We start from the raw sequence: 22,572 nt of genomic DNA on the forward strand, positions 1-22,572 counted from the left end.
CAAAATAACTCTACATTATCAATATCGGCTGTAAGTTTTTTTTTTTTTTTTTTTTCAAACCAGTATACATTAGCTCAGAGTTTTAGGATTGAAAAAAAATCGGCGTGTGTTTTTTCCCCCCCTGTAAATGTTAGGAGGAGGAATGTAGAGTGTATGGTATACACAGATTGTACTTGACAGGGGGAGTGAGAGAGAGAGCCGCCAATTAATAGTCAATTATCCGCGTCGTAAGCGTATACATGCAGTAAAGGGGAGCAGCCGGCGCAGCTTTGCTCGTATATATACGTATACACACAAACCTATGCAAAAATAGGTATCATGCTCGCTTTGACGGTCCTTAAAAGAATCGTGAGGGAAGACGGATGGTATATGTGTGTGTATAGCAAAGACGCTATATAGCACATCGGTGTATACGTATAACATACGGGGGAGCGTGCGACGAGAGAAGGGAACATAAAACGGGAACGAGATCGCCGAGATTAAACAATTGACTGGCGTGATAACAACGAGGGCACTTCCCGCCACTGAACCAGTTCTGATCTAAAGAGCACCACGCACGAGTTTGTATATGCATACATATACTTACAGATGGTGGTGGTGGTGGTGGTGGTATAGACAAAAAGCCAGCCAGTAGCAAAATTCGCGTTGACGTGATTCTATACCCCTTCGTTCAATCTCGCCATCGCCTTTCGTTGTTTTTCTCTATTCTTCACTTTTCCTATACAGTATCGATGCGCAAGTTAATCATCTGAAAAAAGGACAAACAATATTACTTATCAACGAAACGTCATGGATTGACGATGAATTCTCAAAAATGAGAAATTGTATGACGTATACAAGTAGATATATGTATATAACTGTGTACCATACAATTATCATGTAAGTGGTGAAAAAAAGCTGGAGGCATACACAGCAAATAAGGCGGAGAAAAAATCGCGGGTAAAAAATAGAAAATGGCACGTGACTTGGTGGCGTGCAACACAATTGAAAAAATCACGCGTATGTAGTATATAAGGTACTGCAATGATGTATACTCGAGTCCATTATCTTCTTTACCGTGAAAAAAATGCATGGAAATTATGAAGGCTTTAGCGCGCCCTTGATGGTTCAACGTGGATCAACCTCTGTCTCCATAAAGTAACATCTATATACTCGCCACCTCCACACGAGACGGCGGAAATTCTAGTGCACCTATTAAGAGCGGAAAGGTGTCCGAAGGTCCCTCCTCTTTACAAATATACGCAACCAGAGACTCTTTTGCAGCTGAGGGACAGCTTTAAAATTTAAATTTTGCGCTGCGCGGTCGTCTTACACGTAATATAATGGTGTATAGTGTCGCTATGATTATGACGACACTCGAGAGCTTGCGGAGCCGATTCCCGAGCGGATATCGCGTTGACGCAGCTATATGTATTCCCAAAAACTAAAATAAACTCGATGACGGTTATTGTGTGCATGGCGACGAATGTTGGATGGTCCACGCTCGGATGGAATATCGATTTGAGCTCGAACCGAGTCTGACGTAATACCGATCGTTGATCCGAGACATCAATGCCTCGAGCAAAATAAACACGACGACTCAGTTAATGTTGATTCTCCAAGCACCCTCTTCGATCGCTGTTGAAAATCGGTTCAATTTTTAACTGGCTATACTTATACTCATCGGTTCGTTGAAATTACATTTGGCTCAAACGTTTTGATAACAAGACATAAATCTTGACGATCTCGGCCCTATGTCCGTTGTGCGATACTTGCATTATTCACGAAAATGAAGCGGTTTAAAGTCTTGGTTGAGTTCAGAGCATAGCCGATTCTTCTTTTTTCGGGCTCTCAGTAGTGTGGAGGCTAATCGTTTCAAGTAAGCACCGAAGAAAAACTTTTTTGTTTATTTACGGAGACATAGCGATCCGAGTAAGATCTTGGTTATTATTAGCCGAAAAACATTGAACTCGGAGGATAGCTCTTTTCCGTAAAAAAAAAGCGAGATACCTTGATACCTTGAAAATCGCGAGTGGGCTCCATCACTACCACCGTACGGGTGTATATCTATCGCGCATATATATACGTGTATTCTCTTTGACATAAGAGCCTCATCGTCTCGGGTGAAGAAAAAAGGTTAAGGTCGCGTTTACTCCAATTACGACAATGGAGCGACAGCTACTCATCGTCGCTTTATACGCCCGTAACAATTCTCTTGTGGGCTATAATTGCTCTTTTTTCTCTCTCTCTTCTAGTCTTGACTTTTCTTGCAGCCAAGCTAGCCGTCAGCTTAGTTTTGTTTTTAACCATAGGCGGACTCTTCTGACATCTCTCTCGTGTCACCGTGTACTCTCTCGTTACGCACCTACTTGGCAGAGAGAGGATTTTTTTTTTTTTTTTTTTTGATGGCTCAAATGACCCATGACACACTTTTTTTCGGAAGTGACGCGCAAGTGTATATACTTATTATATCCACACCACTTTGGTTGTTTTAAGACAAGCTTCCTCCGCAGTGGTAACGACAGAAAGACAGTAGTTTATCTATACACCACTCGTTGCACTGGGTATACGATACGGGAATTCAGCTGTGTATAGGTACACGTAGAACTTTTTTTTTTTTTTTTTATTCACAAGCATTGGCCAGAAAAAAAATAATAATAAAAAGAGTTGTACAACAGTGTAGGTATAAATTTCACGCTGTGGTTTTCGAGGTGAGGCAGAAAGCAAAGTGGCTCCTGTAGCCCGAAAATGTTGCAAAAAAACTGCGAGTGGTACCTTCTAAGCTGGATATTCGACATCTCTAGCCGATTTCCGCCAAATATACCTACCTCGCATTGACAGAATTGAAAAATAATATGGATGGTAGACGCACCGCACGCGTATAGTATAGGTATCACTTACGCACACTCCGTGCCTATTATTATTAAATCTAACTAGTGCTTATATTTTGTGTATTTGTATCGTAAATGGATATACGCGCGAATCGCGTGCATATCAGACATGTACGTATAGGCATCAAAATTGCAGTGTTTTTTTTTTTTTTTTTCAAACTGTAACGAGGATCCTTTTGCCGATTGCACAATCGTACACGTTTGTTTGTACACGAACGCGAGCACCAAGGTATACATTTGTTTGGTTTGATTTTTTTCTTTTTTAATTTTAATTTTGCGTTTCCTCGTGTTATTGCGTGTTGGGAATGTAAGTGAGCATAACGTTTACAGTGCCCACGTATGCATATATAGATAGACACCTACCTACGGAGAGGAAACCGCAGACGGAAGTGAAGCGCGGCTCGACCTCGATAAGCGATACCCGCGTTGTGTTTTATCTTTCTGCACGTGCTCGCGAGCATATAGGGTATAACACACACGCGTTGGCCGCGTAACCGGAGGAAGATGCGTTTTAAGGAGATCAGCCCGATTATACGCGCCTAATTATGTGTAGGTATACCGCGCGAGAGGCTCACCGAAGGAGATGAGAACTCGATCTCATCCGCGGAAGAAGGTGCTGGAACGCGTTGTTTTTTTTTTTTTTTTTTAACGATACTCGCGCGCGCCACCTCACTTTTACGCGGTTAATACACTCTTCTCTCGATTGTTATTATTTTTTTCTTCTTTTTCCGTACCAACACGAGGTGCCCGTCTCTTTATTTATTTTTCGTCCACGCCTCACAAAGATGACATCAGAGAGAGAGAGACCGGTGTTTCCTTTCTTTCGCTGGGGCCGTAGTTGCAGCCGATTGTTTTGCATAAAATTTCAGGTATCCGCGACCGGTGCTGTGGGTGAATCATTCGGGCCGATGCGATCGAGATCGGTGACCCCTGGGAGCACTCAACTTCAGGGGGTCCCGGTTTTTGAAAAAAAATCGGTAGGCACCAGAGATCGTTGTGTCGCCGGTGCCCCCGAAAAAAAATATGCGTGAAAAAAAGTGGGAGTTGGTATACCTATACGGGCACACGCTCCTCCCTACTGCTCCGCCTCCTCCCTCTCTCATGGCAGAAGCGGCAACCCGCGGTTTCTGAAAAAGCAGTAGTAGGTACACGTCAGCTGCTCACGGGAGGGCCATCCACTAGTCCGCCGCGGCCCGCTCAGCCGCTCGTTGGTACATTACATACTTACTGTATACTCACCTATACATGGGCAAATAGGTAGCACATAAATATCTGTTCATTTTTTCTATCCGACATTTTCTCAATTTGTATACACTTACGCCCGGACATGTCATGTCAAACACACGCGCGACGCACGCGATAACGAAAGTCGCTATACATGTATTATTGTGTGACGTTTTTTTTTTTTTTTTTTTTGGTCGCTGTCAAGTTGTTTTTTTTTAATTATCCAGGATATATATATAAACATATGATTAAAATCGAGTCGAAAATAAATATCGTCAACGGATTTATCTGGTGACTCAAAGTAAATATTATCCAGCACAAAAATACACGCCCAAAAAAAGAAAAAAAAAAAAAAAAAGAGCCGATGTAATTGTGTCATTGTCGCGCCGGGCGGTGGTAAGGAAAAATGTTCTTACGATGGAAAAATGAAAATTTTGTAGTACCAAACGACGACGAAGGGACCGAGCCTCCGCCCGATAGAACCAAAATTGAGGAAGGAAGAGAAAAAAAAAAAAAAGCTCCACCTTTGGAAGCCATGACCGAGCGCCATCGAAATCGCGAGCAATTGCCGATCTAGATTCTCGAGTTTTGCCACCGAAGAATGGCCGATGATCAGCAGCAAAAGCTCTTCCGGCTGCCGGGCACCATCGAGGAAGAGGAGGACTGCGAGCGCGAGCACCTCCAGGACCATCAGCAGAACAGGTCCTCGAGGCCGGAGTCACCGCTACTCGCCACGAGGAACAACATCCACATTGTCTCGGCTGGCATACCGAAAAACGTCACCCTACTGCGCGTCAACACCCAGAGCAGCAGCATTGCCGGCATCACTCGGCAGGACTCCTCGAGGTCAGACGCTTACATATAATACCCCATAGCTACGTATCGCCGTGTTGAACGTAACACATTCACGTCCCGATAAATTAGCGATCCGAAAAAATAATACCGATCGCCCAGCATAGAGTATACATATACGTATCGGTATGAACTCCAATACGATGCACGTACCTATATACCTATCATTAGCACCACGGCGACCATACACCAGACGTAATAACCGATCGAGCGATCGTGTCTGGAGGTCGCCGTGGATCGGCCTTATAGCCGTGCGCGTAACTACCCACCTCCGCGAGCGGAATTCCTCTCTCTCTCTTTCTCCGCGGAATTAGAGATCCGATAAACGAGCAGCATGGCCTCTCCGCTAACAGCCCCGTGGCCGGAGCAAACGCGAAGGATGTGTATGAAAGTTACGTGATCGGTATAACGTAATTCGAGCGACGGGGCGATACCTGTACGATTGATCGAAAAATTACCTCTCATCCTCAATCGTCTCTGTCACTTTGCTTTACAGCTCCCCATCAAACACTCGTATAATTCACACGAGCTTGGGGAAACAACGATACTTGTCTTCCGATTAAATTGCGGTTGGCGGTGGGTTTGTTTAATCGTTTGATCGTGCGAGTCTGCGAAAAAACAAACAACTGCATCAACTTGACATGCGAAAGAGCAACCGCGCTGCCGCGGTCGTATACTTGATACCCACCGATGACAGCCTCGACAATGTCATCGTCGTTTCCCCGAATTTCAAGCGCTGCATCCTATTTCCGTGCATATGCTTTTTATACGTATTTTACGGTAGGTAAATGTATATACCCACTTGTTACATTAACGCCCAATCATCTCCTATATGTACACTGTCCGCTTATCAGTATATATGTACACGTATGGCCCTTATTCCTTAACCCGCCGCTTCGTCGAAATCAGCGTCATATTATGTATACATCAATCGCTTGGCTACTGCTCCAAGCGCGACATATAAAATATACGTATGCATATACATATACATGTATGTATATATATAGGTAGTGACAACAGCAGCATCATCATCATCAGTATCACACACGGCGTGTGCACTTATATGGATGATGTGCTTACACTGGTACATACGCACGATATGTATATTGTGCATTTGTGTCCAAGAGAGAGAGAGAGAGAGATGAAATTTAATTTGATCGGTGCTGGCGGCGCGCTCGGTTGCATGTTACAATAGCATCACTATACCAGTGAGGACAGATGCCGTGAACCGTATAATTTACGTATAAAGGTACAGGTATATATTAATATGCCGTACCTGGTCGCGGGCGCGTGTGACTCGTACATACCACCTTTTGCACGTATAGTTGGTATACTTGTATTAAGGAATAAGGAAGGAGGATATGCTCGTGAGGAGGATACCGGGGACTCTTGGTGTTGGCGTGGATAGCAGGAGCCGGAGGCGCAAGAGGGACATTTGGTTCGTTTGATAGTTTTTTTTTCTTTTTCTTTTTTTTTTTTTTTTTTTTTTTCCACGCAAGCGAGAGAAAAGTAAGAGATGAAAAAAAAAAAAAAGGAAAGTTTAAAACGGTTCGTACGGGTACCCAATTCGCCTATATACACCTTTGACCCGAAATTACGCATCATCGCGATACCCATCGTGTAAATACATGGCATGTATAATTGAGACGTCAGCCGATCCGCACAAGTACTAGACGATAAAGCTCACTCGGCGTCGTCAAACGCTGCCGCGATTCACAAAAAAACGTGATTGCGAATGACGCGCTCGTTTCATCTCTTCGCGCTGCTATAGTCGTCTCGGATGTAATAAAATTATGATGCTGTCGCGATATAATACCCATCCGTCTGTACTGCTTCTACATTCGTCTCGCGCTCGAGCGTCCCATTGCAGGTGTATAGGTAATATTATATCAGACTAAAATTATTATTGCGCGTGAATAAGAAAAAAAAAAAAAAAAATCAAAAATAAATAAAATCTGGTGGAGGAGGAGTTAACGAGGAAGCGTAAAAATGATGGGCGATACGTGCATCTGTATAACGATAATATATGTGTGTGTATATACCGAGTGTGGCTGCACGCATATATGCTGATGGTCCGCTTCCGTTTCTGCATAATTAAATGTTAAGCTTCCGCCGGGCCCTTCCGTACCGCGTTGCCGTACCGATCATCATCTCGGCACGACGTTCACCATGAACGATTACAACCAAACAAACAAACAAGCAAGTGTTTATAGGCGCAAGCAGGTATATTTATTAGCTGTGAGTCAACAGGCAACCTTTTTTTTCCTTTTTTTTTTTTCCCACTTCCGCAAATAACGATCGATAAATTTAAGAAAGGTGAGGTACATACGGTTACCGATCGCGTTCGGTATATATACACGTGTAGGTATGGTTACAGGGTGCGCAGGTGTTTTAATATGCGACACACGCAACTCGCACGTAAAACTCTGATGGGCAAAGCGCGATCTTGAAGGCCCCGCTGACGAATGGCAAACGTATACATACACTTGAAGAGAGGGACGCCTCATAAGAACAGATAAGAGCGCAACACGTATTTATATTATTACATGGATATGCGCGCGTGTGCGTGTTGTATTATATACGCTGGCGCGTCAATGCTGCTGATAACTCGTTTGAAGAGCATTCAAATACATACGTATAGAGACGCGTGTACCTTTACTGCACTGATGTATACTTGTACGTGTGTACTGCCGCGAGAAAAAACACCTTCTCCCTCTCTTGTGTACCTACTGTATTACGTTAAATTCGCACGTGGCAGCGAATAAACAGAGTGCAACAAGAAAAAAAAAAAAAAAAAGAAAAAAAAAGGTTCCGATGCTGGCCTATATAAGCGCCCCGGCAGTCGTTCGCGAGTTTTGTACGAACGCGTTTGGGGAGACGAAGAGAGAGAGATGATATATAATATATATACGTAAGATCGGTACTTCTCTGCTCCTAGCTCAAGGTCGAATCGTCTCGGACACTGATAAGCCGAGGGGATACTCATCTATACACATGTGCGATTCTCGGGTACTCGTATCTCGGACGAGCGACGGCTTCGTGCGCAAACATCATTGTTCTTTGTTTTCGCAAAATCTTTGAAACGCGAAGAGAATCAAGCGATAATGAGCCGAGAGTTCGAGAAAAACGGGGCGCAGCCGGGCTCACCCGACAGCGTTGCCGGCGACCAGCAAAAGTTGTTGCCCATGTGGAACCCGAGGCCGGCCATCGTTGTCCAGAGCCAACGCTCGAAAAGCCCGAATTTGTCCTATAAGAGCAGGTACCTGTACCATTTTTTTTTTTTTTTTTTCATTGCGCTTCTTCCCCTTTCCCAACCCCGCTCAGGTGCCTTTTGCGCACATCTCTCTCTCTCTCTTTTTTTTTTTTTTCCAAGTGCACTTGTTATCTTGTTTCGCGACCGAGCCAACGGTGCTTGAACAATATTATCGAGAACTCGCGGTACAAAGGTAACGTTTTGCCCCGTCGGAGTATACTTATCAAATCTTTTCTTTTTTTCTTTTTTGCTCTTTGCTAATTACTGCGTATAAAAGTACGTGTACGGTGACGAAATTTGCGGTTTTTCACCGTCTTATCTCTCTTTCGCTTTTTTATTATGAATTCCCGCAATGAGCTCCGTGCTCGGTGCAACGATAGATAAGCGATACAATGGGGAAAAAAAAAAAAAAAAAATGAAAGGTGAAATTGAAGGACAAACGCGTTGTTGGTCGTAGGAGCAGGTACCGGGCGGGGCCAGCGCGCAAGTTGCGCCGGCGGGCCGTCCTCAAGAGCGGCGAGTGCAACGTCCTCCAGTCCCGGATATCCCGGCGCTCGTTGCGCTTCCTCCAGGACATATTCACGACCCTCGTCGACACCCAGTGGCGCTGGACCCTGCTCTGCTTCGCCCTGAGCTTCGTCCTGTCCTGGCTGGTGTTCGCCGGCATGTGGTACCTCATCGCCTTCACCCACGGGGACTTTGACCCCCGCCACATCAACGACGTCAAATGGCGGCCCTGCGTCAACGATCTCCACACCTTCACCAGCTGCTTTCTCTTCTCCATCGAGACCCAGCACACCATCGGCTACGGCGGCAGGTCCACCACCGAGGAGTGCCCCGAGGCTATATTCGTCATGTGCGCCCAGAGCATATCGGGTGTGATGATCCAGGCCCTCATGGTGGGCATCGTCTTCGCGAAGATGTCCCGCCCGAAGCAGAGGACCCAGACGCTGCTCTTCTCCAAGCAGGCGGTCATTTGCCAGAGGGACGGTGAGCTGTGTCTCATGTTCCGGGTCGGTGACATGAGAAAGAGCCACATCATCGGGGCGAGCGTGAGGGCCCAGCTGATCAGGTCGCGCACGACCAAGGAGGGCGAGGTGCTGCCCCACAACCAGTACGAGCTCGCTGTCGGGGCCGACGGACAGACCGCCAACTTGTTCTTCATCTGGCCGTGCACCGTAGTCCACCGCATAAACGCCGACTCGCCCTTTTACAACATGTCGGCCGAGGACGTGCTGACGGAGCGCTTCGAGGTCGTCGTCATACTCGAGGGTACGATCGAGTCGACGGGCCAGACGACCCAGGCGCGCTCGTCCTACCTGCCCCAGGAGGTGCTCTGGGGCCACAGGTTCGAGCCCCTCGTGAGCTACTCGAAGGAGCGCCAGGGCTACGAGGTCGACTACTCGAGGTTCAACTCGACCGTGCAGGTCGACACGCCGCTCTGCTCCGGCCGCGAGCTCGCCGAGTTCTATCGGCTCCAGGACGGGGTCATCCGACAACAGGCTACCTCATCCCCTGGTACGTAAACACCCACCTACGCCATACAACAACATATATATCCTCATCCGGCCACAGCTCTGTGTCGAATATTGTGCTTAGCTAACACTGTTTTTTTTTTTTTTTTTTTTTCGCCTAATTAATTGTCACAGCATGCTCGCAAAAACAATTTTTTTTTTTCAATTGGTGCTTGGTGTCATTGTCTGTCTTTCTTTCTCTCTCTTGGTGTGTACGCAAAACAGATGGAGTCACGCTGCGCAAGGTGCCGAGCTGCAGTTTGGACGGCAATCCACCGGGACTCGCCCTGACGATGCCTGCAGCCTCGAGTCTACTCCAGTCGATGGGCCCCCAGTCATCCGCAAAGCTCAACATTGACATTCCTCACATCGACCAGAGCCCCGATCTCTAGCCATCCCCTCTCTTTATCGATTCCTTGCATCTAATACCTCTAAAAACCTCTTTTAGTAATGTACAAAAAAACGTTGTCAACTGCCTATGGGACATCTATTGTGTATGTGTATACCTAAACTGGTATGTACATTGTCCTGTTGGAAGCTTTTGATCGTGCATCCTTGGGGATATTTCACGTTAAAGGTGCGACGAAGCTTGACTTGTTACATGGTTGCGGTGTACTATGCATGTATATTATAAAAACAATGAGGCTCATTATGAATGTGTATACTAAAAAAGAAAAAGAAAAAATACAAATTTACTCTGGTGATGAATTGAACAAAACAAAAAAAAAAAAAAACAAACCAAAGAAGGGTAAGGATGGTGATAGAGAGAGAGAGACGAGTTGGTGCAAATTCCGTGATTCCAGGTTTCCTGGTGGACGACGAGCTCGCGTCCACCCCGACGCTCTCCGAGTACCGACAACTGCCGAGCCGCTGCCATCACCAGCAGCAGCACCACCCCTCGGCAGCCGCTTTCGTCTGCAAGTATCCCCAATCCTCGAATCAGCGGCACGCTAACCTGCACCCGCAGCAAGCCCAACGGCCTCGCAGCTTCGACGAGGAGAAGAGCTATTGTCCCGAGTGCGCCACGGCTCCCCCACCTTACGGCCACGCCAACAGACCGTCCATCAAAGACGTCCCTCAACCCGAAGCGGGAGGGGAAGAGGAGGAGGAGGAGAGGAGAGCCCTGTTGAGCAAAACGAGTGGTCGGCTGCATCGTCAACAGCTCGGGCGACAAGTGTCCTCGCCGCATCAGCTGGACAGCAGGAAGAGGCCAGGGTTCCACTCGTGCCAGGATCTACTGCAGCGCCCGCGGGCTTCTTCGAGGCGCTACCTGCTCCTCGCCCTGGAGAACAGCTTGGGCGGCGAGCTGTGCAGCTCCTATCCCAGCGTAGCTCTGGCTCGCAAGGAACACCCGTCCCCCCTGCGTCCGATGGCCACGGGGGACGATGGCAAGCCCGCGATGCAGACCAGAAAACCCGTAGGTAGGGAGCTCCAGGAGGTCGTCGTTCATCGGTTGCTCGAGAACGGTGGCAAGCTATCTTTGGCACTGGATGACCGCAAGTCGCTACGAGGGCACGGGAGTGAAGGTAGCTGCGAGTCCAATAACAGCTCGACCGAGGCTGACGACGACGATGATGGCTCATCCTCGCCGATCGCGATCCAACGACCTGCGGCCTTCACGACCGTTTGACCCTTAATTAAAACGTGTGTGTGTATAGTGTATACACATCCATACATATATGTATATGTATGCACGAGAACAACCGACACTACCGACAGTGCGCGACTGATGATGGAACGACGATTTTTGCCTTTACTTGCGTGCCCGCACAACATGTTATTATATATATAGAGATATTAATTGAGCGCGTATGTGTGTTTACAAATAATATCCTCCATATGGCATTCCGTTGCGACACTATTTTTTTTTTTTTTTTTTTTTTTTTTTTCATCGAAAATTCTAAGAAGGCGTATGGCTGTGGTAAACTTTGATGGTATCTTTCAGTAGTGGAAATTTTTTGAGGTGTGCATCACCCTCATCGGTATTTGTCGGGAGGAGAAAAAAAAAAAGAAGTTTGCGTTCTTTGCAGGGAAAAGGACGAGTAAAGTTTTTTTTTTATAAGATAAATATTTTCAAGTTTTTCTTTTCTTTCTTTCTTGTGGATTGCAATACTGCAGTGAATCGGAAACAATTCACATTTGTATGTATTTTTTATTTAGGACAAAAGAAACGACGACAATAATATGAAGCAAAAAAAAAAAGAAAAAGAGAAAAACAATCAACTGACCGGTGATTTTTCAAATTTAAATTTTCACGACTTTACCAATCGTTGATTATTTCGACGATCGAATATTTCGAAAAATATTGGGGTACTTGTTCGATGGGATCTGCGCTGTTATGGGAGCTGATTAGCTTTACAAACGAAAACAAACACCTATACTGCATTATAAAAAAATGTAGAACGAGATTTTTAAGCGACCGGTAGATCATCGCGGGACGATAAATTACTTCCGGTTAATAATTATAGGACTACGAGACAATAATTTAATGCCAATTATACAAAGTTTTTTAGCTTTCTAGTATAATAATATATAATATTATATATATATAGGAATCGATGCGAATATCGTGTGATAAATATTTATGTATATCACCATGGGGTGACTGTGTATGTTCTTGTAATATATACGGTACCAACATGTTAAATAAATTTTGTTTTTTCTTTCGTCCTTTTTCATCTTCATCTTTACCCTCTAAATTGCTTCTTTTTTTTACACATTTATATATGTACGAGAGAATAATTTTAGAGGTATTTCTGTATTACACAGTTTAAATGTCGTACAATTTCCAATGATTAAAAAAAATACAAAAAATGCAATTTTCTGCTAAATAATTATTAAAAAATAAATAAATAAATTTAGTTTTGTAAAAAAAAAGAAAGTATTTTTCACCCAAACAATTCATAATTACAGTCATTTTTATTTTGAAAACAAGTACGTAACGCACAACACACGTGTCCTCAATCACTTCAATATAGAAATAAACGATGACTTTTCCAATCGGTACAGCTAACCTTTTTTTTTTCTGATGCGTAAGCATAAACCTCCTCCTCCTCCTTTCAATTTATGATTTTTCAAGTCCTTTGGCAAAACATGTGACTGGGAATTCGGGTCACCTTCATATTATTTTGCTTGAGCTGCATAATATCCATCCGTGGGGCGAAATGTCAAATGTGTGACAGTCCCGAAGTCGTCACAAACAAAGTTATACCGCAGCTCTATAATCGTTTATTTTGACATTATGGTCTCATGATTCGGTGATTCGGCCAATGAAAAAGTTGAAGACGATGGCAGAGGATAAAGAAAAATTATGGACTGGCGAGTCATCGCGTGCTCGGACAATAATGCTGGGAGCAGCAAACGTCATGAAAAATTGGCCGGGCAAAAGTGAAGTTCCACCCGTTTTACTGGCCGGCTGTATTTTAACCACTGCCCTCGTTTTCCTCGCTTTCGTGCCCCTCATCATAGCTCACGGCCCATCCAACACCTGTCGACTCGCGAGGTTTGTTCACATAGCTATCAAAGCACCGATTATACAACTTTTCAAAAACAAACGGAGTGTGTGTTAACGGAGCTATACTCTATATTTAATAGTTACCGGTAAACTGTTTTCACTTGATATTAATTTATACAGAGAACCGTATGTATTTTTAGTGCGCGAGTGTACAACGTGACAGGCAATGAGTAAAGTTTTTTTTTTTTTCTTCATTACCAAATGCGTTTCAACTACAGCAAATGAACAAATAATGGTCTTTATATGGCGTACGTGATAAGAACAATAAGATTTTCTGCCCGAGCCACGTGTGGTTTATTTTATATACACTTTCGCAATACAACGTGTAGTGAGAGTATAAATCATCCCTGACTGATGTATTCGTGGCAGGTATACAATTGAAAGGTGTACGAGTCGAACAAACGTATCGTATGATAATTAATTAGCTCTTTGGTTGCGGGACGTCCGTTCGCGGCGTCAATTATTTTTATTGTTCCAACGGGATGCAGGTTTTTTTTTTTAATGGCATTTCCTCTACCGGCACGGAGTAAAATGAAACTTTTGCTGCAATCGAAAGAGAGAAAAAAAAATGTATATGCCCCGAAATTTGCAGGGGAAACAGCGAGAAACCGGCGAACGTTTATTTTCTTAAGCACGAGAACCGCACCTGGACCACCGAGGAATTGTGCAACATCGAGGCGGCCGCCCGACTCCACCCGGAATACAACGTACGAGAGTGTCCGTTCTCCGAGAAAATCCGTTTGGAGAATTAACGAATGAAATGTTTTGCACATAGGTATTCTTGATAAACCTCGAAAAAAGGGGGGATCGAGGCGGCACACTTGTCAGCCGGGTGTCGAAGGGGAGGCGCAAAATATCGGTAAGAAACGAGGGCAGTTCCGAGTCGCGGACTAGACGCGAGCTGTCGAGGATGTCGAACGTCGAGAACGTGAACGTCGGCCTCGAAAAGTTTTTTCATGGCTCCGTCGTGTCGAAGAAGATCGGCCAACTGACAGTGGACAAGCTCGAGTTGGCAGCCAAGTTCCACGCTATATGGGAAGCTCCCGGAATCGCCCTCGACCCCCTGAACGCCCACCAACTGAGCAGCGTTGCTCGTTTGTTCAACAGGTATATAATATTATATCAACTGTACCAACGGTATAATTTATATGTATATATACCTCTTGGTCCCTTTTTCGCCCAATTTGGCTTTTCTTTCAACAGCAGCCGAGGCGACCCACTGGCTGGCGTACAGATGGACGGCGATTTGCAAGCTGCAAGCGTGGCCTGCCACTCGTTCGTCGGTCTCGTCAATCGCGAAATCTCCAAGAGCGGCGTCCCGGAGCGCCGAACCGTGCTCAAACGGGCCCTCCTCAATTTCTGCTCGAGGTAGTGTATACACATGTTACCCACTGCGCGTGGAAAGCAATACAATGCCTCGTCGAGTGCAGTGTGACGATTTTTACAGTTTGTCGGACTGCACGGGGGTGCGGATTGTGCAGCCGGTTGCCGGGAAGAAGCCGCCGGAGAATTCGAAGGACTGTCCGATCGTCCGCTCGGTTGATTTTGGCAGCTAGGACTATAAATATACATGATGTTTTAATTGTTACGTTGTCATCTTTTCGTTGAATCTTCATTTTGATTGTCGCGTGACTGAAGTATATACCTTTGTACGTTAAAACATAGGACAAAAGTCACGTGTACGCACATTGCCTCAGATGAATAAATACTGCTAACTTATACATAACTATAATTATTTGATTATCGCGTCTGTAGTTCAAACTTTATTTTAAATTAAAATGTATGTCTGACGCGTGATTTTGTCGTCTACACGAGCTAAATTTGTTTCAAACGGTCCCGATGCGTATATGATTATCGATCCGTAATTTATATACTACGTATTTTTATTACGATCGATTATTGGAAAAAGAGTTTTGAATCACAGTGAATTCGGCTATTTTGGTACAACCACAATAAGTAAGATAATTATTATGACTTTCATGCTCTAATAAAAATGGTTGTTGAAAAAAATAACATTTGTGTACCTACCGAAATTAAAAATAAGTCAGTTTTGTAATGTGCAAAAAAATTCGCTATCGGAGCATATATGAAAAGCCCGTACTCCAAACAACCGATTAATATAATTAAAAAAGTGTTTGAAACGTTGTGAAGGACTGCAGAACTTGTAAATTCAACATGTATGAATATCAACGAAATTAAGCTTAAACAACTTCACGCGACAGATTGAAGCGTATGAGTAAATATGTCAACAATTTCGATACGTGGTTATATATTTAAAAGTAACTGGTGCCAGTATACCAGTAGTTCAGTCTGATACTCGTTCACCCAATAATAAACAACCAACCCGAGAAATTTGTATCAGGTACATAATAAGACAAGTAAATCATAACAATAATAATAATAAAGTCGTATCACCTAAAGCGAAACAAAATCAACAAAGAGACAAGCGCGGCGTGGAAAAACGCAGTCATGACAAGATTTCAGAGGAAATACACCGTCGGTAGCTACAACTTGTTCAATGACGAGGTAAAAGTCTTAACCGCAAAACAATCACCTTACCGATTTTCCAGCGCCTCGGGAAATTAACCTGCAACATTTGCAACACGAGCTTCATAGGTAGCGCCGTATACGTGACGATGATCGGCCTCCTGGGCACAGTTTGTTATTTTTCCCATGCATTTTACATTCCGTTAAAGATAAGACACTACCCGCAAAATCACTGAAATGTCGTGTACCCACCAGGCCATATCGATCCTCGACATAATAAGAATAATGAGCTGTAAAAAGCCCGAAGAATCGTCCTCCAGATGCGGAGCTGATGGAATCGGTTAGTGGACACGCTTGTAAGAGGAATTAACACCGATCCTCCCAACGAATGTAAAATTGTATTGTTTATCGGTTCGAAAACCTATACAGTGCCGGCAGAAGTCGAGCGAGATTTGAAGCTGATGACCTCGATCCTCGGCATAGAGCACAGCGCGCTCATCATGCTCGGTGCCATTACCGTGAGTTACTCTTGCAATTTCTTTTTTTTTTCCATCATTTGCAAATTCCCGTGCGAAATAACGAGAAAAAAAATTAAATTCCCAGGGCTACGGGATGCTCCACGTTCCCTGGATCCTGATGCAGCTGTGCATCATAGCGATCGAGCTCGTGGTTTTCGTCGTCAGACTGTTTCTTGAGGGCCTGCACGTGTCCCGCGACGAGATATTTATCGCTCTGCTCTCCCTGCACAACTGGTTCCAAGTCTATTGTCTGTTTCAGCGACAATTTTACCAGACCTGAGGAGGAAAAATCAACAAATGTACCAGTATCGTCGACTTGTAATTTTTTTTTTTTTTTTATTTTTTTTTTTTTTTATAAAAATTATCGATCGTTACAAAAGTAAGTTATACGTAAATATATATTATACACACCTACTATAAATACATGTATACTTATTCATATAAACTTGCACGTCTGAAATTTTGAACTTTTTGTTTGTCTGCACAACACCGTTGTAACAATATATACCTATTATATTATCATGTATTTACAATGAATTCGCGCAAAGAAAAATGTTAAGGTTGAATCAACAACAACAACAACAACTAATAGGATCCAAATAAAAGAAGAAAAATAATAATACGATCCCTAGTGTTGCTGGTGCCCGCTGGTGTTGACCAGATTAAAGTTCAAAACGTCGAAGCCACGCCCGTAGTGCTCGTCCCAATCGAACTTGGCGCCAGTCTTGTTCTCCGCGCTAAAGGCCACCAGCAAATCCGTCTGCTGCTTTTGCCGCTCGTCTGCTGCGGCGGCGACATCATCATCGACCTTCCCAACAACTCTGGCCCCCTGTCCGCTGAGCTTGCCAGTCCTGCGATCGCGAAAGGTGGCTATCGTCCTGAAGGTCAGCGATATCCTGCGCCCGTTGAACGCCAGCTCGTCGGGCCGCTTTTCGCTCACGGGCCGCTTGTCCATCCTTATTTCGTGGAGCCATTCCCGGTTCGTCCGCCAGCCCATCAGGAGCAGCGAGTTGTGGGGCAGGTGGAGCCTCTGCCTGATCCCCGTTTCCTTGTGCTTAAGTACCATTGTCCTGCTCGCCCCTAGACTGTAGTTGTAGATGCTCGAGCCCTTGAGGATGTCCAAGGTCTTGTCCGAGTGTTCCCCAATAAAGTCCCGGCCGTCCCTGTACAGTTGGATCAGCGCGTGGTTCAGCTCCTGGCCCACGAGCTCCTCCACCTGGTTCTTGATCCTGAGCACGCTGGGCGTCCAGTGGACCAAGCCGGGCTGTTCGTCGGCCGGGTGTCGGTAGACCGGCTCGACGTCGTGGCCGTCCTCGGGCCTCCTGGTGACGCTGCCCTGGATCGAGATCTCGCGGGGCACGCGGCCGCCCTTGTGCCGCATCTCGTGCCACTTCACTTCTTTGAGAAGCTCGTTGAAGACGGCTCGCTCGACCGGTAGGGCGTCCTCGAGCAGGTACGTGTCGCCAGAGCCCAGGGCCGCCTTGGGCTCGCCAAGCTTTTGGATCCGAGATCGAGGCTCGCTCGTCGTCATCGTCGTTTCAATTTATATGTACCGAGCTGTGCACACAAGAGCATACCATACAAGCTACGTTTATTTCATTGAATATAAAATCTACTTACTTTTAACGCCTACTTGCACGTTAAGCTTCAGAGAAAAGATGATTATGTACTTACTCGAGTATTTCGATAAGATTATACGTTTCAATAAGTATATATTTCTGTACGCGACAAAAAGCCAAGGTAAATCGTTTGGAATCGAAGCGATAAAAAAGTACGAAATAATCAATCACTACAATTTTATCTTGTTGGCGATCAAAACGGGTGTATACATGTATTAGGGTACGTTTCATCATATTCCAAAAGTTACTGATGGGTACTTCGCGATAGCGAAACGGCTATTATTCGAACAGGAGAAAAGAAAAGAAAAAAAATTTTTTTCCCCACTTTGCGCTTTTTGAAAGCGGTACTGCGTTTCGCGTGTAATATATTATATTATATACACATACCTGTTTGTGTACCTCGTCCACCGCGCGTAATTAACTGGTGTTTGCGAAAATTCGCAATCCAAGTGAAAAATCACATGTACACATGCGAGTTAAGCTAATCGTGGGTGTACATGTATATATTATCTCTGGTAACGTGTGTAGGTATAGACGGCCCGTCCGCTTCTCAAAACTGACTGAAGCCGATTCAAAAAAACCTTGCACCACACCCGATAATAAAACCCGCGGGCACGACACCTATATAGTTATATATACACAAATAAAAGCGACGTAGATATATATATATATATATATATTATATAGGTACAACACACGCGTGTGTTCTCATCGCACAACAAGCATTTACCAGCGATTGAATCATGAGTGTTGGATAAAAGGTACCAAAGAGCAAATATTAACACCCACAGACTTTTTATTGCGATAACAAACAGCGACGGCTTTCGACTTCCAATTCGTGTTCTCTCTATACATTGTTGTAAGTACTTGTATATGAATGACGCGGCATGAGGCCGGCCATCAGGTGTCGTGATATAGGTATACATACCATGCACACCGCGCTTTCACTGATGGTCACCAGGTCACAGTATAGTTATACCGCCATCATATATATGTCTGTATATATTCCACAAACTTACACGTAGGTATCCCAAAACGAGTTGCCCTTGATTTACATAATTCAGAACTGAAAGTGGAGGTTTTAAACCACTCGTATAATATTATAGGCTGAGCAAATTTAAGCGATATCCTTTGAGGTCACGTTGAGAGACAAGTGCACCCAATGATTAATAAAATAATTATGTGGCAAAAGTAAAATGCAATTCATTCTTCAGTTCACGTATTAATTACTTTGGTAACAATTGTTTATGCATGAAAAAGTGCATATAGCTACATCTAAGTATAATTATTTATTTGATTTATACCGAGTGTGTTTTGATGCCAATCAGAGAGCTAAAATTATATTAAGTATACTCATGAAAGTGTTAGTTAATTAAAAACGTTCCATGAGAAAATATCATCGATGGTCTTGGTTTCTACAAAAATAGTATACCTATAGCTACGGAATGACGCGAAAGAAAAAGTTCGGAAATTGTTGGAAGGAAATAAGTAGATCACTCGCAAAATATATTTGACTCGTCCACTTATTCATTAAAAAATGTTTAATGCTTGATGTGTTTTTATTTAAACATACATAATAATAGTGCCGAACGCACACAACACTTCGTACATCACGTGTTTGTAGTTCATAATTTGCCGCTGATGTACTATACCTACTAGCTGTACTTCATTTTTCTGTCTCTCATCTTAACTTTAAGTAAGTAGAACTTTACACCAAAAAATGTAAAATATGTACATATTATGTGAGTTGAGTGAGAGAGAAATCGATAATTTGGCGCGCGCGACCGGCAGTGATTTTCTGGAATGGTATATGTATATATACATAACAGCTGACGCGGAGCCAAGGGGTAGGGGGTAGGGGGTAGTGTGTGATGCTACAGTGCAAGTGAACGCGGGTTATGCGGGCCAGTCCACAACCCACAATTCTACAGTAAAGTTATATCTCTCGGTTGCAGTGAAAAAAAGAAAACCGTCAGGTTAAACACGCGGTCCCTGGCAGCAAAACAAAACGTCGACTCACCATTGCATAAACTAAATACTTCCGTTAAATTTAACAGGTACATATCTACTCATATTTTATTGTCGTTTCTTACAAGGTTAGTAATATAATACGTGATAGTTCAATGGTGCATTTTCAGTGATTTACGGGCGAAGATCGATTGATTGTTGGCAACTTATTCTTCGATCTAGGGTACTTTATTTTCTATGTCTCAAAGTGTGACTGAAACATTATGTACTGTTGGCCATGAATGAATTGTTCAATTGAACTTGATGAAACAGTAACCAAAGTACTATAGCCTTAAATACTTCTGTTCTTTTTCAACTCTCTCAAAAGAATACAGAACTGTTTGATAATCTAATGAATGAACCACAAGTTTTTTTTTGAGAGTTTTCATTTGGATGTTTTAATCATTAGAGCATGGTTATAAAAAAAAACTCAGTATCTGTAAAAATGCATATAACTGCAACATTGGTCATGTGTGTATATATATGTATGTATGGTAGTGACACTTGGGCACTTGGCAACGAGACAAATGACTCTCTTAATCGATAAGTATACTTATTTATTGCGATACGAGATCCACCGATGATCGAAACAATTACTTCAAAATTTAATGATCTTTAGAAAATGTACGTATTAATTTTATCGTTGCCAATATTTTAATGGGTACACCGTTTCTCGCCTTGGCCATACTTACTACTTACTATACGATTTGTGTGGTGCCACGTATTGTGAGATATACATAGGTTACTGGATTTGCGGCACCACGAAACGTAGGGGTGCCCTCGCTCAAATACATATTTTATCACTAAAAGTTACATAATTTTTGCCTCTGCCTTTACCATGCTGTAAGCGACGAAAGCTCTTAAACTGTATAGATTGAAAAAATCCGAAAGCACAAGTAATTCAAGGTTGGCTAATCCTATACAATGATGTATATTTATTATAGACATGTTTGTTTAGGTGAATTTCGACACGAGACTCCAAACTAAAATATATAAGTCGCTCGAAAGTCCAGTTTCCGCGTTAGCTTGAAAATACACCTTTCAGCTCGCCAGATATGAGCGCGCTTTTCAATTCTCTTTCTGTCGAGGCAGTATTGCATACATATGTGAGCAGCAACAACGGAAAAGCCCACGAAAAACCTAAAGAGTGACCATAGGTCCGCTCTCTTTCTGTCCCTCGTAGCGAAATTTCGAAAATAACGAGTAGGCGCGCTCCTCTCTATTATTAGTCGTTCGGGAGCTTCGTTCGCGCCGCACTAGAGTTTACCTCCTCCGCATTCAGTAACCGTTCCCCGATTTTTAATCTAAATTGTTGTGCAACTTGAACTCTCAGCAAAACTATTTTTTTCTTTTTTCCTCTGTGATTGCAGCCCCTTTCCCGATAAGTAATCAACACCTAAATAAATATGCTGGTGATCTGGATTATCGGGGGCCCGGGCTGCGGCAAGGGCACTCAGTGCGAGAAAATCATCAACAAGTACGGCTTTGTCCACCTGAGCAGCGGTGATCTTCTGAGGGAGGAGGTCGCCAGCGGCAGTCCTCGCGGTGCCGATCTGAGCAAGCTCATGTCCCAAGGCCTCTTTGTACCCACGGTGAGTACTCCACGTTTCATCTTAATTCGAATTAAAACTAACAAATTTATAAACAAACATGTCTCCGTAGGAGGTCGTCCTGACGCTGATCAAGGAGAGGATAGAGAAGGCCAAACAGGAGAATCCCAATTTGAAGGGCGTCCTGATAGACGGCTACCCGCGTGAATTGGACCAGGGACTTCAGTTCGAAAAGACCGTAGGCGGCAATATAGTCACACGAAAGTATTGCAATTTATTTCGAACTTCAGCGTAATGCAATAGAATTTTATTTGATTGCCTAGGTTGGCCCGGTAGATATAGTTATTTTCTTCGAAGTCGCCAACGAAACGCTCATCAAGCGATTGCTCGGCCGAGCTGCCGCGGCATCCGTCAAGAGGGAGGACGACAATGAGGAGACCATCAAAAAGCGGATTGAAATTTTTAACGAGAAGAACGGAAAAATCGTCGAGCATTACGGGAGTAAGGTCAAGAAGGTAAGTATTTCTTGTACGACTCGATTCGCGACTACAGTGGGAAAATTGATGGCTTAATTTTTTGTGTGCTTGCAGATCGTTGCCGAAGGCGACATCAACGACATTTTCCAAGAAGTGACCAAGTGTATCGATCCCCTGTTGAAATGCTAAGGACTTTGAGTCATCGCTCGATAATTTGACAAATGCTCACAAGCTCGCGGATAGCTGGTTATGTCAAAACTCAAAAGATCCAAGTCAACTCTGATGAGGCACTAATGAAATACGCTTATATTAAATGTCCTTTTTGATGTTTCGGTGATGAAACTTACCTACATACCTATATATTTTCTTACGGCTGTTGTCGATCCGCCTATGATTAAATTTTATGATAAATAGCGTGGATCGAGGTACAATATCATTTTGACACGTAGGTAAAAAATGTATTGTAGAGAGGATAAGACAGTGTACTATGAATGATAAGAAAAGCACAAAATTAAAAGTAATAAAAAAAGACGAAAAAAAATGGATGAAAAAACGAAGGTCTCGTGTGTCAGTGTCTGTCTATCTCACGTACCTTTCCGGAAATACATAAGCACTCATACGGATATTACGCAATTTGGCAGACAATCAAAATATCATTTTTTTAAATTTTTTCAAAGCCGCATCTTAC

The 22,572-nt window shown here is 43.7% G+C and overlaps 5 protein-coding genes across 10 annotated transcripts; 4 read left to right on the top strand and 1 right to left on the bottom strand.

Annotated features, from left to right (window-relative positions):
• Positions 1-4,028: 4,028 nt before the first annotated feature.
• LOC106637442 (G protein-activated inward rectifier potassium channel 3) lies at positions 4,029-10,116 on the top strand. 5 transcript variants are annotated; one of them, XM_014350234.3, is made up of 4 exons: positions 4,029-4,081; positions 4,535-4,940; positions 8,657-9,717; positions 9,939-10,116. In XM_014350234.3, exons 2-4 carry the CDS (start codon positions 4,696-4,698, stop codon positions 10,103-10,105), a joined length of 1,473 nt encoding a protein of 490 aa, XP_014205720.2. In that variant the 5' UTR covers positions 4,029-4,081; positions 4,535-4,695; the 3' UTR covers positions 10,106-10,116. The 5 variants fall into 5 exon arrangements, with proteins under 5 accessions (XP_014205720.2, XP_089451647.1, XP_089451649.1 ...); XM_089595521.1 differs by having other exon boundaries at positions 8,663-9,717; XM_089595523.1 differs by lacking the exons at positions 4,029-4,081; positions 4,535-4,940 and adding an exon at positions 6,153-6,384.
• Positions 10,117-13,057: 2,941 nt separating this feature from the next.
• LOC106646558 (uncharacterized) lies at positions 13,058-14,998 on the top strand. Its single transcript, XM_089595112.1, has 5 exons — positions 13,058-13,215; positions 13,820-13,934; positions 14,003-14,334; positions 14,431-14,595; positions 14,675-14,998. Exons 1-5 carry the CDS (start codon positions 13,058-13,060, stop codon positions 14,781-14,783), a joined length of 879 nt encoding a protein of 292 aa, XP_089451238.1. The 3' UTR covers positions 14,784-14,998.
• An 851-nt stretch (positions 14,999-15,849) lies between these two features.
• LOC106646557 (uncharacterized) lies at positions 15,850-16,521 on the top strand. Its single transcript, XM_023392110.2, has 3 exons — positions 15,850-16,054; positions 16,144-16,232; positions 16,318-16,521. Exons 1-3 carry the CDS (start codon positions 15,952-15,954, stop codon positions 16,510-16,512), a joined length of 387 nt encoding a protein of 128 aa, XP_023247878.2. The 5' UTR covers positions 15,850-15,951; the 3' UTR covers positions 16,513-16,521.
• A 108-nt stretch (positions 16,522-16,629) lies between these two features.
• LOC106637438 (uncharacterized) lies at positions 16,630-18,406 on the bottom strand. The gene is made up of 2 exons (XM_014350222.3): positions 18,239-18,406; positions 16,630-17,789 (listed from the first exon to the last, which is right to left on the bottom strand). The coding sequence occupies exon 2, from the start codon at positions 17,761-17,763 to the stop codon at positions 16,861-16,863; it is 903 nt and encodes a 300-aa protein (XP_014205708.2). The 5' UTR covers positions 17,764-17,789; positions 18,239-18,406; the 3' UTR covers positions 16,630-16,860.
• A 1,333-nt stretch (positions 18,407-19,739) lies between these two features.
• On the top strand, positions 19,740-22,441 carry Ak1 (Adenylate kinase 1). 2 transcript variants are annotated; one of them, XM_014350212.2, is made up of 5 exons: positions 19,740-19,908; positions 21,229-21,450; positions 21,521-21,646; positions 21,732-21,923; positions 21,999-22,441. In XM_014350212.2, exons 2-5 carry the CDS (start codon positions 21,265-21,267, stop codon positions 22,071-22,073), a joined length of 579 nt encoding a protein of 192 aa, XP_014205698.2. In that variant the 5' UTR covers positions 19,740-19,908; positions 21,229-21,264; the 3' UTR covers positions 22,074-22,441. The 2 variants fall into 2 exon arrangements, with proteins under 2 accessions (XP_014205698.2, XP_014205699.2); XM_014350213.2 differs by lacking the exon at positions 19,740-19,908 and adding an exon at positions 21,089-21,139.
• The last annotated feature ends 131 nt before the right edge of the window (positions 22,442-22,572 follow it).

This window comes from Copidosoma floridanum, unplaced genomic scaffold (genome assembly GCF_036245765.1).
Source record: "Copidosoma floridanum isolate Cflo_tuat_1 unplaced genomic scaffold, Cflo_Japanese_pri ptg000025l, whole genome shotgun sequence".
NCBI classification, from domain to species: Eukaryota; Metazoa; Arthropoda; class Insecta; order Hymenoptera; family Encyrtidae; genus Copidosoma; species Copidosoma floridanum.

Bases quoted from the DNA above. Each gene is read 5' to 3' on its own strand.
- LOC106637442 (XM_014350234.3), top strand. From the start codon at position 4,696: ATGGCCGATGATCAGCAGCAAAAGCTCTTCCGGCTGCCGGGCACCATC. The intron at 4,941-8,656 runs GTCAGACGCTTA...TGTTGGTCGTAG, and splicing joins ACTCGGCAGGACTCCTCGAG to GAGCAGGTACCGGGCGGGGC. The intron at 9,718-9,938 runs GTACGTAAACAC...TACGCAAAACAG, and splicing joins ACAGGCTACCTCATCCCCTG to ATGGAGTCACGCTGCGCAAG.
- LOC106646558 (XM_089595112.1), top strand. From the start codon at position 13,058: ATGCTGGGAGCAGCAAACGTCATGAAAAATTGGCCGGGCAAAAGTGAA. The intron at 13,935-14,002 runs GTACGAGAGTGT...TTTTGCACATAG, and splicing joins GACTCCACCCGGAATACAAC to GTATTCTTGATAAACCTCGA. The intron at 14,335-14,430 runs GTATATAATATT...TTCTTTCAACAG, and splicing joins GTTGCTCGTTTGTTCAACAG to CAGCCGAGGCGACCCACTGG.
- LOC106646557 (XM_023392110.2), top strand. From the start codon at position 15,952: ATGTCGTGTACCCACCAGGCCATATCGATCCTCGACATAATAAGAATA. The intron at 16,055-16,143 runs GTTAGTGGACAC...AAACCTATACAG, and splicing joins ATGCGGAGCTGATGGAATCG to TGCCGGCAGAAGTCGAGCGA. The intron at 16,233-16,317 runs GTGAGTTACTCT...TTAAATTCCCAG, and splicing joins TCATGCTCGGTGCCATTACC to GGCTACGGGATGCTCCACGT.
- LOC106637438 (XM_014350222.3), bottom strand. From the start codon at position 17,763: ATGACGACGAGCGAGCCTCGATCTCGGATCCAAAAGCTTGGCGAGCCC.
- Ak1 (XM_014350212.2), top strand. From the start codon at position 21,265: ATGCTGGTGATCTGGATTATCGGGGGCCCGGGCTGCGGCAAGGGCACT. The intron at 21,647-21,731 runs GTAGGCGGCAAT...TTGATTGCCTAG, and splicing joins GACTTCAGTTCGAAAAGACC to GTTGGCCCGGTAGATATAGT. The intron at 21,924-21,998 runs GTAAGTATTTCT...GTGTGCTTGCAG, and splicing joins ACGGGAGTAAGGTCAAGAAG to ATCGTTGCCGAAGGCGACAT.